The sequence below is a fragment of the Chrysemys picta genome, chromosome 1, assembly GCF_011386835.1.
Source record: "Chrysemys picta bellii isolate R12L10 chromosome 1, ASM1138683v2, whole genome shotgun sequence".
Taxonomy (NCBI): Eukaryota; Metazoa; Chordata; order Testudines; family Emydidae; genus Chrysemys; species Chrysemys picta.
Genome location: NC_088791.1, coordinates 272,609,468 through 272,625,814, shown reverse-complemented (window position 1 = coordinate 272,625,814; position 16,347 = coordinate 272,609,468). Strand labels below are relative to the sequence as shown.

Sequence of the window (16,347 nt, the reverse complement as noted above, 5' to 3'; positions counted from 1 at the left end):
GAATTTTAAAATATTGTGTGCAGAATTTTAAATTTTTTAGGGCAGAATGCCCTCAGGAGTAATGGTGAGAAATAAGTAGAACTGTATCTCATCTGCACATTGCTGACACTTGAGTCCACATCACCTGACCATTTCACCTAGTGGCTGCATCCATATGTTGAATAGGGCCAAAGGGAGAACTGATCTTTGTGGGCCTAACACAAATGAGGAGTCTAGTGGTGGAGATGCAGTTTCCCGAAGCACTCTCAATTCTAGTATTTCCTACCTTTGGAGTGCTTGACTTTGCAAGATTAATATTTTAATGTTCCTTAATGCAATTTTAATAATGTCACTTCACATATAAGCAAGATTTTTGTCCCTCCCTCTTCAAAAGGTGTATGCCAGTTACTCCTAAGAGAAATAACTGTCTAGCGATTATATGGAACACACCACAATATTTTTAAAAAAATCTTTAATAGTACCTATCCTCACTAGTCTTAATAAAGTTACAACATTTTTACATAGAATTAGAGAAGATGAAATAACTTTAATTTTTATATATTTAGTTTTACAAGACAGACATTTTTCCAAAAATGGCATATAAAGTGAGTGACTTAGCAGTTAAAATTTGAAGAGCAACTAGCAAAAGACACAAAAACCAATGGCACTTTTTTTTAAAGTATATCAGAAGCAGAAAGCCTGCCAAACAATCAGTGGGGCCACTGAAAAATCGAGTTGCTAAAGGACCACTCAAGGAAGACAAGAACATTGTGGAGACGTTAATTCTTTGGATCCTCACATCCATTGCAGAGGATGTGAGGGAAGATTCCCAGATCTAAGCCATTCTTTTTAGGAGATAAAGCTGAGGAACTGTCCCAGACTGAGGTATCAATAGAGGTGGTTTTGGAACAAACTGATAAATTAATCAGTAATAAGTCACCCAGACCAGATGTTATTCATCTAAAAGTTCTGAAGGAACTCAAATATGAAATTGCAAAACTACTGACAGTGGTATGTAACCTGTTCCTTAAAACAGCCTCTGTACCAGATGACTGGTGGATACTCAATGTAACATTGATTTTTTTTAAAAAGCTCCAGAGGCGATCCTGGCAAGTACAGGCTGGTAAGCCTAACTTCTGTGCCATGCAACTGGTTGAAACAATAGTAAAGAGGAGAATTATCAGAGTAGATTGTGAGAGAGTCAACACAGCTTCTGTAAAGGGAAATCATGCCTCACTAATCTATTACAATTCTCTGAAGGTGTCAACAAGCAGGTGGACAAGGGCGACCCAGTCAATGTAGGGTACATGGACTTCCAGAAAACCTTAGACAAGGTCCCTCAACAAACGCTCTTAAGTAAATTAAGCAGTCATGGGATAAAAAGGAAGGTCCTCTCATAAGTCGATAACAAAATGCAAAGTAATTCACATTGGAAAACATAATCCCAACTATATATATAAAATGATGGGGGGTCTAAATTAGCTGTTACCACTCAAGAAAGAGATCTTGGAGTCATTGTGGATAGTTCTCTGAAAACATCCACTCAATGTGCAGCGGTAGTCAAGAAAGCTATCAGAAGGTTGGGAATCATTAAGAAAGGGATAGATAATAAGACAGAAAATATCCTATTGCCTCTATATAAATCCATGGTATGGCCACATCTTGAATACTGCGTGCAGATGTGGTCACCCCATATCAAAAAAGATACATTAGAATTGGAAAACAGGGAAGGGCAACAAAAAATATTAGGAGTATGGAACAGCTTCCATACAAGGAGAGACTAAAAAGACAGACTGTTCAGCTTGGAAAAGAGACAACTAATGGGGGATATGATATAGATCTATAAAATCATGGTGTGAAGAAAGTGAATAGGAAAGTGCTATTTACCTCTTCACAAAACACACAAAAAATGGGTCCCCAATGAAATTAATAGGCAACAGGTTTAAAACAAACATAAGGAAGTACTTCTTCACACAACACAGTCAACCTGTGAAACTAATTGCCAGGGAATGCTGTGAAGGCCAAAAATATAACTGGGTTCAAAAAAAGAGTTAGATAAGTTCATAGACGATGGGTCCATCAATGGCTATTAGCCAAGATGGTCAGGGACACAACCCCAGAGTCTGGGTGTCCCCTCTTGAATGCCAGAAGCTGGGACTGGATGACAAGGGGTGGCTCACTCAATAATTGCCATTCTGTTCATTCCCTCTGAACCATCTGGTACCGGCCACTGCCGGAAGATACGATATTGGGCTACCGGTCTGACCCAGTATGGCAATTCTTACATATTTTTTTAAAATACAAGAACATGTTTTAGGATGCAAAACAATCTATAAGAAATTGTATATGATCACATAATTAGAATGTAATGTACTGTACATACATAAGGAGTGTTACCACTACACTCCCAATTAACTGTTATATTGCTGACTTAAGTTTTTCACTACACAACTTTTTTATTGGTTTTGTTTATGAAATTTTCTTGGTTTTATTTAAATAAATAAAATACACATGCACCAAAAGAAGAAGCTTAAAGGGGAAGAGAGCAAAACTAGAAACTCAGGCCTGGTCTACACTAACCCCCCAATTTGAACTAAGGTACGCAACTTCAGCTACGTGAATAACGTAGCTGAAGTTCGAAGTACCTTAGTTCGAACTTACCTCGGTCCAGACGCAGCAGGCAGGCTCCCCCGTCGACTTCGCGGTAATCCTCTCACCGAGCTGGAGTACCGCAGTCGACAGCGAGCACTTCCGGGTTATACTTATCTCGTCCAGACAAGACGCGGTAAGTCGAACCCAGAAGTTCGATTTGCTTGCCGCCGAACTACCTGGTAGTGTAGACCTACCCTCAGTGTTTTTTAAGTACATCAAAAGCAGGAAGCCTGCTAAACAACCAGTGGGGATCCCTGGACTATCGAGATACAAAAGGAGCACTTAAAAGATGATAAAGTAATTGCGGAGAAACTAAATGAATTCTTTGCTTCAGTCTTCACGGCTGACAATGTTAGGGAGATTCCCAAACCTGAGCAATCCTTTGTAGGTGTGACAATTCCTCAGATTTGTCACAGACTGAAGTGTCACTAGAGGAGGTTTTGGAATTAATTGATAAACTAAACAGTAACAAGTCACCGGGACCAGATGGCATTCACCCAAGAGTTCTGAAAGAACACAAATGTGAAATTGTGGAACTATTAACTATGGTTTGTACCCTCTCCTTTAAATCAGCTTCTGTACCCAATGACTGGAAGATAGCTAATGTAACACCAATATTTAAAAAGGGCTCTAGAGGTGATCCCGGCAATTACAGACCGGTAAATCTAACGTCAGTACCGAGCAAATTAGTTGAAACAATAGTAAAGAATAAAATTGTCAGACACATAGAAGAACATAAATGGTTGAGCAAAAGTCAACATGGTTTCTGTAAAGGGAAATCATGTCTTACTAATCTATTAGAGTTCTTTGAAGGGGTCAACAAACATGTGGACAAGGACAATCCAGTGGACATAGTGTACTTAGATTTCCAGAAAGCCTTTGACAAGGTCTCTCACCAAAGGCTCTTACATAAATTAAGTTGTCATGGGATAAGAGGGAAGATCCTTTCATGGACTGAGAGCTGGTTAAAAGACAGGGAACAAAGGGTAGGAATAAATGGTAAATTTTCAGAATGGAGAGGGGTAACTAGTGGTGTTCCCCAAGGGTCAGTCCTAGGACCAATCCTATTCAACTTATTCATAAACCATCTGGAAAAAGTGGTAAACAGTGAGGTGGCAAAGTTTGCAGATGATACTAAACTGCTCAAGATAGTTAAAAGATCTCACAAAACTAAGTGATTGGGCAACAAAATGGCAAATGAAATTTAATGTGGATAAATGTAAAGTAATGCACACATTGGAAAAAATAACCCCAACTATACATATAATAAGATGGGGGCTAATTTAGCTATAACTAATCAGGAAAGAGATCTTGGGAGTCATTGTGGATAGTTCTCTGAAGACATCCACGCAGTGTGCAGCAGCAATCAAAAAAGCAAACAGGATGTTAGGAATCATTCAAAAAGGGATAGAGAATAAGACGGAGAATATCTTATTGCCTTTATATAAATCCATGGTACGCCCACAGCTTGAATGCTGCATACAGATGTGGTGTCCTCATCTCAAAAAAGATATATTGGATTTAGAAAAGGTTCAGAGAAGGGCAACTAAAATGATTAGGGGTTTGGAACGGGTTCTATATGAGGAGAGATTAAAGAGGCTAGGACTTTTCAGCTTGGAAAAGAGGAGACTAAGGGGGGATACGATAGAGGTTTATAAAATCATGAGTGGAGTGGAGAAAATGAATAAGGAAAAGTTATTTACGTGTTCCCATAATATAAGAACTAGGGGCCACCAAATGAAATTCATGGGCAGCAGGTTTAAAACAAATAAAAGGAAGTTCTTCTTCACAGCGCACAGTCAACCTGTGGAACTCCTTGCCTGAGGAGGTTGTGAAGGCTAGGACTATAACAGGGTTTAAAAGAGAACTAGATAAATTCATGGAGGCTAAGTCCATTAATCGCTATTAGCCATGATGGGTAAGGAATGGTGTCCCTAGACTCTGTTTGTCAGAGGGTGGATATGGATGGCAGGAGAAAGATCACTTGATCATTACCTGTTAGGTTCACTCCCTCTGGGACACCTGGTATTGGCCACTGTCGGTAGACAGGATACTGGGCTAGATGGACCTTTGGTCTGGCCCAGTATGGCCATTCTTATGTTCAGTCTAAGAGGCTTAAAAGCTCTGCTGCCTCTGACTTCCTGAAATTTTTATTGCAATTCTTGAGATATTTTTTCTTCTTAAAGCTCCAGCTCCTGGAGCAAAGACATAATGTGAACATCTCGGCTTCAATTTTTATTTTTTTTAAGTAACTTTCTAGCTCTCATGGTGGCAGTGAAAAGCTGAAAAATGTGTCTCAAGTGTACCCTAAAGACTCAAAAACCAAAGGTAAATAACAAGCCCAATGTTTAAAAAAAATTAATTTAGCCATGATTTTTGGGGACCTGACCCCACTGTTTTTGAATACTTAGTTTTAGCAGTACTGTTCAAGACATGAAATAGCCAGCAGGTAATCTGTTACAGGTGCCCTGGCCCTCGCTCCCTTTTTCAGGTGCCAGCCCACCCTGTCAGACAACCAGCAAACCTTCCTAGTAGAGAGAAAGCTTATTCCAGCAAGAAAGTTCTTTTGCCAGAACATATACTTCAAGTGAAATAAACTATACCAGTGAAAGCACTTTTATGTTAGAATTACTGCATCTACAGTAAGGGATTTTACCTGTATAGAAATGTTGCCAAAATAACACCACCACCCCTAACCAACACTGCTATATTGGCAAAAGTTTCAAGTGTAGACCAGGCCTAAAATTTAATTTTTTTTTAATTGTATTTTTAGCCCTTATGGGTAACAAAGCTAAGTTACTTTGAAAATTTGAACCAAGCATAAACCATGCAGTAATCTCTCCCCAAGTCTGCAGACACCATGGAGCAATAGCTCTAAAAGATATAACTGTTCCATTGATTTCACTGGACTGTGAACTCTGAAACCTAAAAAGGACTATTTAATGTTAGCACTTAACTATTTCACTGCTAATCATTTCAGAAGCATCCAAGTAACAGTTTAACCACAATACCAAAATGCTTCCTCTGTCCTTCCAGGTGACAAAAGCCTTATCTGTCCTTTACCCATTTACCAAAATCTCCAGGTTTCCTCTGATAGTTCCTACATTGCAGTTAAATACTGCTAGTACAGAACTTGCTGCAGCATACCAAAAACTAAAAATTTGGGGAAAATGTGAAATAAATTCAGTTATCAAAATACAGGACACTGGACTGCATTATTCATGTTCATATTACTTTCACTAATACTCAATTTTTAACAAACTGTTACAGAATCCAGACTCTTACCACAAATTTTGGACTCAACATGCCACAGAATTCAAATGATCCTGCCTTACTTCACCAAAACACAAATACAGGTTCTCAGATATAAAAATTTCAAGGCCAGAAGGGAGCATTATGATCATCTAGTCCGATATCTTGTAGAACAGGTCAGCAAAGCTTTTCCCAATAATTCTTGCCCTGAATCCAATAATCTGTGGTTGAATTAGACTATGGTTTCTCAACTGGTGAGTCATAACTGGCAACTGGAGGTGGGAGACCCTGGGCGGAGTTTAATCGTTACCAGAAACCAATAAACATCAAGCTTATAGGTTAACCGGTTAAACTCTTACATCCCTATCTCAAACCTAAAAAGGCTGAGAAACACTGAACTAAAACAAAACTTTTATAAGGATATCCAATCTTGATTTTAAAATGAATACATCAGAAAGGGACCAACATGTCTGGCAACCTCTGTTGGACTGGATACAGCAAACTGCAAACTTTCAGGAATCTAAGCCCCACAGCAAACAAACTATGAATATGTAGGCACCAAGACCCCATAGGAAGACCACCAGACTGTTGAGCCCCTTTAATGCATTCTTAAGGCAAGGTGTGAGGGAAACAATTCAGGGAATTAGAGAGGACTGGCCAGGACGCAGGAAGGGTCAAGAGCGATAAATGGTTCTGTTATAGAGATTCATTTAATAAAAATGGGCATGTTTAGTCTTGAAAAAAGAAAACTGAGGTGAGACTAATAAGCGTCTTCAAATATATTAAGGACTGTTATAAAGAAGACAGCGATCAATTGTTCTCCACCTCCACAGATGATAGGACAAGAAGTCATCACTTTAATCTGCAGCAAGGGAGATTTAGATTAAATATTAGGAAAAATTTCTAACAATAAAGATAGTTAAGCACTGGAATAGGCTTATAAAGGAGACTGTAGAATCCCGTCATTGGAGATTTAAGAACAGGTTGGACACCTGCCAGGGATGGTCTAGGTATACTTGGTCCTGCCTCAATGAAGGTGGCTGGAATAATGACCTCTTGAGGTCCCTTCCAGCCCACATTTCTATAATTCTATGAAACATGCATCCATTAAAACAGTTATGCCAAGTCTAGATTATACTATTACAACAAAAGGGGATACAGTTGATGAACGTTTAAAGTTGTTACAGACAGTAACTACTCCTGGGGGAATTCTGTGCCAAAAAAATTTTAAAAAATGCGCTCAATATTTTAAAATTCTGCAAATTTTGTCAAAATAATACAATAGAATCACACCAGTTTCAATTATTTTGATCATTTATTTCAAAATAGCTTTCAGCAGCTATCTCTGTAACAATACAGACTACAAAAAAGATTCAGGAAATGATTTTTGACAAATAGATTCTTTACTAAGCATATTAATACACAACTCTGAGTAATAACTCATTTAAACTACAATACAGAAAAGTATTCTGTACTCAGAAGCAGTGCAAAGGCTTTGGGGAGTCAGGGGTAAAGGAGGAGCTGAGGGAGAGCGAAGTAATTGTTTGGAAGGAGCCTGGGAGTGAACCTGGAAGATGGTTGGGTGTGGGTGGAAGAAGTATAGAACAGGTTTGTTTGGTTTTTGGGGGGGGAGGGGAGGAGGCTTGAGCAGGGGATTGTTACGGAGCTGGAGAGCCTCCCCCATGCAGATCCTGGCTGACCCTCTAGCCTCTCCCAATCAGTCAAGCACATCTACTCCTGTCCCTGTGTGTCCCTGCACCCTTCCTTCTCCCCATCCCTATGTGTCTTTGCACTCCCATTCAGCCCCTGGCTCAAAGCTGTCACCCCACTAGCTCCTCTGCCCCTCTCTGTCCCCTCCCACTAGCCCTTTTGAACCCCAGTCTACGTGACACACACACACACACCCCACCAGCCCCATGTGTCCCACTCTGTCCATTCCCCTCCACACACACACACCCTCACCTGGTCCTGCGAACAAGGTGCTGTGAGGAAAGCAGCATCTGCTCCCTCCCTTTTCATAGCTGCCTGCTCCAACCCTTAGCCTGCTACCCCCTTTCTTCTGGTGCCACAGAAGCCCCTGGTGGGTGAAAGGTGTAATTGCAGCACCTCCACAGCAGAATCTATTTTCTGCAGGGGTAAAAAAAAGTCTGCAGGGGAGATTAATTCTGTACTTGCGCAGAATGAACAATGCACTGTTCTAATTCCTTTGTAACTTTATTTCTCAAGCAAATTTTTTCTAACCTGGCAAAGCATGGAGGGAGGCAAGGACGTAGAAACTGCCAATGTACATATTAAGCTGAAACATTTAAGCTACTATTTAAGTCATTACATGAAGAAAAGCCTGAAACATTTAGATGGAAAGAATGTTTTCTCAGTTCCCAGCTCAGACTGCAGCTGCTACCTGTAAAGGAGAGGGGTATTGGGTCACCATCAGCCTTTAACCTCACAGAACTGTCAACACCTCTGAATTCCACAGCCTGTGAGTACTATAGATCATCACTTCATTAAATTATTCATGCCTAATGTAATCTCAGATTTGCCCAAGATTTGAATATATGAACATCAATAGTTTTCATCTGTTGGTCAAAATTTCAGCACCCTCATTTTCCCCTTAACTTCATCTACCTGATTTTGTTCTTGCAGCACTTAGGGAAACCTGTTATTAAGGTGCATCAGTAGGTGGTACAAAGTTCATTTTTAACAGGAGCGCTCAACCTTTATTTCGTTAAGATCTCATGGAAATGGCAAAAACTAAAACCAGAATATAAACTTTGGATACTGTTTAAATTTATGATGCTTTGATAAAAAACAAATTGATACAGCAAGAATAATAGGACTTTGAAAGCCACCTCTTGGGGCAATTTTTCACTGGATTATCTCACTTTTCTTGTACCTTCTGCAAGAAATCTAACATTCTGGGACCTGACCACCAGGCCACACTGTTGCTCCTTGTGCCAACTCCTAGAATTAGTTATACATAAGTAATGTTTGTTTACAAAATATTAAGCTTTTTAGCCACCATGGAAAACATCTGCCAAACTGAACCTAATTTTCTTTTGTCAACACAGCACGAACACTGTCATTCACTTAGGAAAGTAGGGGAAGAGACCGACGGATTCCTTCACCAAATACCCCTGTATTATAGAGGTAACTTTTTAAACATTCCAATGTAATTCACTCTGTTTATTATTGACTACGGTCAAGAACCTCAACTCAGGGGAAAAAAAGGAACAGCTACTGAACAGTCCCCATTATTTTTTAAATTAGTCTTCTTAGCGTAGGCGCAACATGCCTCAAGGTGGCCCATGATCAGGACTGGTCTGCTGGATGGATCATTAGTTTCCTTGATCCAGGCCAGGAACTGATGGGGAGCGTGACATGAATGCTGATTCATACCGCATCAAAGAGGTTACATAAGAACCCAGGTCTCTCACATGAAAAAGCCAATCTTATCCCAATGCACCAGATTTTCTTTCAAAGTCACTAAAGCAGTTTCAGTTAACCTACCTCTATAACCACTGTAAGTCCTACACTTTCCCAGAGCCAATGATAGAATCTGGGGTTCCTGATCAGCAATATTCTACTGCTAAATATCTGTGTAACACACTAGAAACGTGTATCAATCTTCCCACAGTGGCTGGTCTACAAAGTGGCTCACTTGTCAGAGTATGTGTTATGCATACCACTCTGTGCCCAGTCCACAGAGGATGAGACTCCTGTGGTGGCTCTCAGCTTAAGAGTCTGGCTCTAACACACTGTAAAGATGCATGCTTTTATCTTTGGCGATCATGGTTTCAAACCCCAGTTTCAGCCAAGATGACACCTGCAGATGTCCCACATTGGTATCTTGGAATGTAAGAGAGGTATGCATCATACTGGAAAAGTGTGGGGGCGGCGGCATATTGGTAGACCTGCTGGTGTAATGCAGGACCACCCAACCTGCTGCTGCAACCACTCTTAGGCTACATCTACACTACAGGGGGGAGTCAATTTAAGATACGCAAATTCAGCTACGTGAATAGCGTAGCTGAATTCGACATATCGCAGCCGACTTACCCCGCTGTGAGGACCGCGGCAAAATCGACCTCCGCGGCTTCCTGTCGACGGCGCTTACTCCCACCTCCGCTGGTGGAGTAAGAGCGTCGATTAGGGGATCGATTGTCGCGTCCCGACGGGACGCGATAAATCGATCCTCGAGAGGTCGATTTCTACCCGCCGATTCAGGCGGGTAGTGTAGACCTAGCCTTAGTTGTATCCAATTTCCAGATATCCATGAGTGTGTTTTGGGATAAGAGCAATGATAGATTCTTTCACAAAGGTTCCCTCCAATTGACAAGTTATGTTGTCAATGCTCAAGTGCAGGGCTGTTCTTGTTGTGCTCACTTTCAGTAAACTTTTAAATGGAAATGAAGTGTTATAAACAAAGAATTTATTAAATCACTTCACAGCCACTCTCACTCTTTAGGAGGGGAAACAAGCAGTAGCTTCAGCAGTTTCTCCCTGATTCCCAAGTAGGTACAGCTCCCTTTTTCCTGATGCTAGAGAGCTGTCCACTGAGGTGCACAAAAGAGGTATATAAAACCGGGAAATTAACAAACAAAAACTATGTTTAATGGAAGTTAAGACTGCAGCATGACACACTCCAGTAAAGTCCAGCGTTAATGTAGAGTAATTTTCCAACGTTACAGGGTATGAGGCCTGGTCTACACTAAAAAGTGCTACGTCACTCAGCAGTGTGAAAAATCCACACACTTGAGCAATGTAGTTAAGACAACCTAAGGCCCCGTGCCAGCATTAGGTCAACAGACAAACTTCTCTGCCGATCTGGCTACCGCCAGTGTAGATAATCTGGTGGATTACCTACACTGAAGCACTACAGAGGCAAGTATAGACAAGCCTTGAGACAGTCAAATGTGCTGATCTGTTGCGAGTATTGATATAAATTCACTGTTTACATTAGAACAGGGGTAGGCATGCATGAATGCTGATTTTCAGTGGCACTCACACTGCCCGCCTGGGTCCTGGCCACCGGTCCGGGGGGGCTCTGCATTTAAATTTAATTTTAAATGAAGCTTCTTAAACATTTTAAAAACCTTATTTACTTTCCATACAACAATAGTTTAGTTATATATTATAGACTTATAGAAAGAGACCTTCTAAAAACGTTAAAATGTATTACTGGCATGCGAAACCTTAAATTAGAGTGAACAAATGAAGACTTGGCACACCACTTCTGAAAGGTTGCCGACCCCTGTGTTACAATGCAAGTTTGATGAAGTTGGGGTACATACCGCTTTTCGGTATCTATCAGAGATTGAAACGAAAGCTTCGAGGCATTTTAGAGTTAGATGATAATGTTAATTATTAGCATAGTAGTAATACAAAGGTAGAAAGGATGCACAAGTCTTTCAATTTAAGATTGTCCAATCTTTTAATGTTTTGGGTGGTATTCTGCCACAACCTTAACGGTCATTAAACAGTTGGCTTGCTAATTCTATTAAGCAACAGAGTGGGGCAGACCACAGCACTCACCTAATTTACAAATTTACAAAAGAGTTGGGACTGAGCAAGGATTTGAGTACAGTTAATTGAGAAAAGCTAGCAAAATAGAATTGGACGACAGTAAAATGATGGAAAGAAGGAAAGTCTGTTTAGAGACTAATAATGAATGGTCAGAGTGCTTTGACAGATTCTTTGCCATGAAATGTTGTAAATAAAAGAATTATATATATTAGTTAGAAATGGTGTTTAAACAATTTGTTTTTTATTCTCTTTGTAGTAAGTAGTTACAATACCATAATCCCATAGCACAGAGAAAGGAACACTTTCCATTTTTATGAGGCTATGCCCTTATGGCATATAAACTCTACTTTAATTCACATTTTGAACAGTAAACTTTTTCTATAAATCTGAACTAGCAACCCAAGTAAGCCTGCACAAAGATCCAAAACCAAAAGAAAAAAAAAATTAAATATCTGGGAGTTTTAAACCATGTACGGAGGAAAGTCAATGTGCCAACAGAATATTTTAATTAATTTTTATTTACAAGAAGGTAATTAAAACACGGCATATTTATGCTATAAAAATTGCTTAGACCTTTGCTAAACCAGAACTTGGTTCTAGTGGATGTTAAACACTAATGATGAGATCCTCGCCTACACTTCAGCCCCTTTACAAAAAATGAATAGGTTGGAGTGGCACAAAGGGGCTTTAAAAGCCAGAGATATGGCCAGGGAGGAGACTCCCCAACCACAGGAACTGCAAATGTCTGACCTAAGGTTGTCTTCTGAAGGCCCCTTTGCAAGCCCTGTGTAGGAGATATGGCAGGGACGGGGACACAGTATTTCCATTACAAAGACCAGGAGGTGCTGTAGTTCATAAGCAGGTGGAGACAGGCTGCATTAACCACAGGGTATGTTTGCACTATAGTTAGCTCCATTTATCTATGTCCAAGTTAATCCCCTCATTAGTCCAGTTTGAGTGAGAGCAGCCACACCGGGAAACAACACTGGAGCTGCTGTGTACACATTGGCACTACACTCATTCATGTGTGACACTAAGACTTCTAGGAGGATATCTCATGGTACAGTCTTTGCACTGCATAAGCTGAGAGGCGCTATGAATTCTTCCCCAGTGAATTGTGGGAGAACTTCTGTCCTTTCTGGGCACACGGAGGGAATTGCTGGAAGTCCTTTGTATTTGTGGATAATCCAAGCACTATATCCAGATGCACAGACCCTCTTTTCTCAACCTGTGTATTATATGATTTTAGCATTAGCTTTAATAAAAATATTTCTTTTATTGGGTCACTTTCACTTGTACGGGCAGTGTTTAAGTGAAGATGTGCTACCCTGATGGAGAGCTTCTCCTGTAAGAGTAGTTGATCCACCACCATGAGAAGTGGTAGCTATGTTGACGGGAGAAGTGGGTGTGGATTTTTCACACCCCTGAGCAGCGTAGTTATACTGACATAAGTCTGTAGTGTAGACATGTCCTAAGAGTTCCACCTTCATATTGCCTACAACACAGCCCAGGGCTATGAGGGATGGGTTTTTTGGTTTTTTTTGGCAGCTAGGATGACTAAAACTCGTTTGCACCATCTGAATTGGCAGCTCCACAGTTTTGGCATAACTAGATAGTCCTGTAGGTCTATCTAAGAGTGTGTCTTCATCGCAAAATTAACTTGAATTATAACTTGATTACCTTTAACTTGAGTTCTTTCCATACACATAGCCTCTTAATTACCATGTGGTGGTAATTTCAGTTCCAGTTGGATGGTTTGTCAAGGAGTACAGGCTAAAGCTTGAGGTAACACAATTCAGCAGCTGCTACTACGACTACATGTGTGTTGTGGACATAGAGTAGCCGCCCACTTGAGTGCCACTAGTCCTCAGAGGACTTCCAGCAATTCCCTCTATGTGCATATAAGAAATATAATACAGTGCCTCATACTATAATTATGCACCATTTCTCCAGCAAAGACTTTTGCCCCTTTTTTAGGGATGTTCACACACAAAATAACTCAAAGCTAGTTTTTAACCAATCCTAAATTAAAAATTAAGCTTCCTGAAAAACATAACTCAAAAATAAAAATAACAAATCTTAACTCTGGTGAAACATTTCTAATTATTTTCTACACTTAAGTTGCTGCCTGTGGTACTGTGCTGCCTAAAGAATTATCCTCCATCTAAGAGCTTTCAGCCCACATCTCTTATACTTAGAGCCCTTAAAACCCGATGAGCATTTGTCAAAGCACAGAGGCTCAGCGGAGGGGGATGGGGGTGTTTTAGGAGGTTTATCCCAGTAATTCCCACAGGCTCTATATGGGAGGGGTGCGGAGTGCTGCAGGGTTTACCCAGTTACCCCCATGGACTGTTATAGAGAGGATGTCACCCTGGTTACTCTCACAGGCTCTGAGGAGAAAGGAAGGGTATTATCCCAGCGGGTTACCCCAGTTACTCACACAGGCTCTAGAGAGAGCGGTGTCCCGGGGAGAGGGGGGGGGGGGAAGAGGATTACCCCGGTTACTCACACGGGCTCTATGGGGGGGAGCGGTGTCCCGGGGGAGGGGTTACCCCGGTTACTCACATGGGCTCCAAGGTTTTGCTGAGCCAGGATTTCAGCGCCTCGAAGTTTTCTATGATCATTTTCGCCACCATCCAGAGCGGCCCGGGCCCCCCGCCTCCCTGGCAGCAGCAGCGGCGGTTCCGCCCCGCCCGCAGGCCGGGTCCCGGGTCCTCCGCGCCCCTCGCCCGAACTGCCTGCCCGGCTCTGTCTAGATCCCCGGGGACGGGACAGGGGCCCGACGCCGCGGAGAGCTCGGAACCCGGCGGGCCGCGCTCTGCGGGTCCCCGCTCTCGCCGCAGCCTCCCCGGAGAGCTCGGCGCAACAGCCCCGAAGATCCCGACCACACGGGGAAAATCCCGGGCAAACGAAGTACCAACGGACGGATCGTGGCTCCCAAACGCGCGGCCCCTGCCCCTCCCCCGTAGCCGCAACACGAACAGGTAAGATGGCGGCCCTGAAATGTCGCGAGAATATAAAAACCTCGCGAGGAAAGAGAGGGCGCTGGGATTGCAGAGGGGCGGGGCGAGAGTGAGGGATCCGAGCGGGAGCCGTCGTGTGGCGCTTCGCGGCCACTCAGGGGGAGAACGGCAGGGGAGGTTGAATTTCATTGGTGTCAGGCGCTGCCGCTGGGGTCTAGCTGCCCAGCGCCTAGGGTGCCCAGATCGCAAGAGTAAAAGATCAGGACACATTGGGCGAGTGGGGTGGGGAGAGGACGACAATGATAGACACAAGTGCACAGAGCCATGGGGGGGGGGGGCTAGGAAGCTGTGAGAGGGATTGTACGGCCCCTGCTGCAGCCTGCACCACAAGCCACAGGGCAAGGACACCTGTTGAATTCAATGAGAATTTTGCATGTGAATTGAGGTATCTAGTTCTGAGATTATAAAGCCAGAAGGGAGCTGGCGATCACCTGGTCTCACTGCCTGTATAACACAGACATAGAACTTTCCCAAAATAATTCCTAGAGGATAGCTTTTAGAAAAACACCATGACCCTTAGTATATTCTTAATCGTTAATTACTCTCACCATTGAAAAGGTATGCCTTCTATCCAGTCTGAATTTGTCTAGCTGCAACTTCCAACAGTTGGCTCATGCTCTACCTTTCTCTGGTAGACTGAAGTGCCCAACTATTTGTTAGGGTTACCATACGTCCGGATTTTCCCGGACATGTCCGGCTTTTTGGGCTCCAAATCCCCGTCCGGGGGGAAATCCCAAAAAGCCGGACATGTCCGGGAAAATCGGGACATGTGGGCCGGGGGCTCGGGAGCCGGCAGTCGGCGGTGACGGGCCGGGGGCTCGGGAGCCGGCGGTCGGCAGTGCCAGGCCGGGGGCTCGGGAGCCGGCGGTGCCGGGACGGGGGTGCTCGGCCGGGGGCCCGGGGTCCGGCAGTGCTGGGCGGGCCGGAGGTGCTCGGCCAGGGGCCGGGCCGGGGACCGGCAGTGCTGGGCGGGCCAACCCAGGCTGGAGACGCGCCTCCTCCCCCCACACCCCCCTTACCTGTTTCAGGGGCCGGGCCGGGGGCTCGGGAGCCGGCAGTGCCGGGCCGGGGGCTCGGGGGCCGGCGGTCAGCCGGGCAGGGGGCTCGGGGTCCGGGGGGCTCGGGGGCCGGCGGTCGGCTGGGCCGGGCTCGGGGGTCAGCGGTGCCAGGCCGGGGGCCGGCGGTCGGCCAGGACGGGGGCTCGGGAGCCGGCGGTCAGCTGGGTCGGGGGCAGGGGGGCTCGGGGGCTCGGGAGCTGGCGGTGCCGGGCTGGGGGCTTGGGGGCCGGTGGTCGGCGGTGCCGGGCTGGGGGCTCGGGGGCCGGCGGTGCTGGGCGGGCCGGAGGTGCTCGGCCAGGGGCCGGGCCGGGGACCGGCAATGCTGGGCGGGCCGACCCAGGCTGGAGACGCGCCTCTTCCCCCCTTACCTGCTTCAGGGGCCGGGGGCTCAGGAGCCGGCGGTGCCGGGCCGGGAGCCGGCGCTCGGCCGGGCCGGGGGCTTGGGAGCCGGCGGTCGGCCAGGCCGGGGGCTCGGGGGCCGGCGGTCGGCCGGGCCGGGGGCTCGGGAGCCGGCGGTCGGCCGGGTCGGGGGCAGGGGGGCCGGCGGTCGGCGGTGCCGGGCTGGAGGGTCGGCGGTGCCGGGCTGGGGGCTCGGGGGCCGGCGGTGCTGGGCGGGCCGGAGGTGCTCGGCCAGGGGCCGGGCCGGGGACCGGCAGTGCTGGGCGGGCCGACCCAGGTTGGAGATGCGCCTCCTCCCCCTACACCCCCCTTGCCTGCTTCAGGGGCCGGGCCGGGGGCTCGGGAGCCGGCCGGGCCGGGGGCTCGGGGGCCGGCGGTCAGCCGGGCCGGGGGCCGGCGGTCGGCCGGGCCGGGGGCTCGGGAGCCGGCGGTCGGCCGGGCCGGGGACTCGGGGGGCTTGG

General features: G+C 45.1%; 1 protein-coding gene across 1 annotated transcript in view; it reads right to left on the bottom strand.

Annotated features, from left to right (window-relative positions):
- RBM26 (RNA binding motif protein 26) overlaps positions 1-14,415 on the bottom strand; it is a 103,138-nt gene extending 88,723 nt beyond the window's left edge. Inside the window, exon 1 of the mRNA XM_008178530.4 lies at positions 13,972-14,415. Coding sequence (XP_008176752.2) covers positions 13,972-14,042 — 71 coding nt within the window. The 5' untranslated portion in view covers positions 14,043-14,415. The remainder of the gene's footprint in view (positions 1-13,971) is intronic.
- Between the last annotated feature and the right edge of the window lie 1,932 nt (positions 14,416-16,347).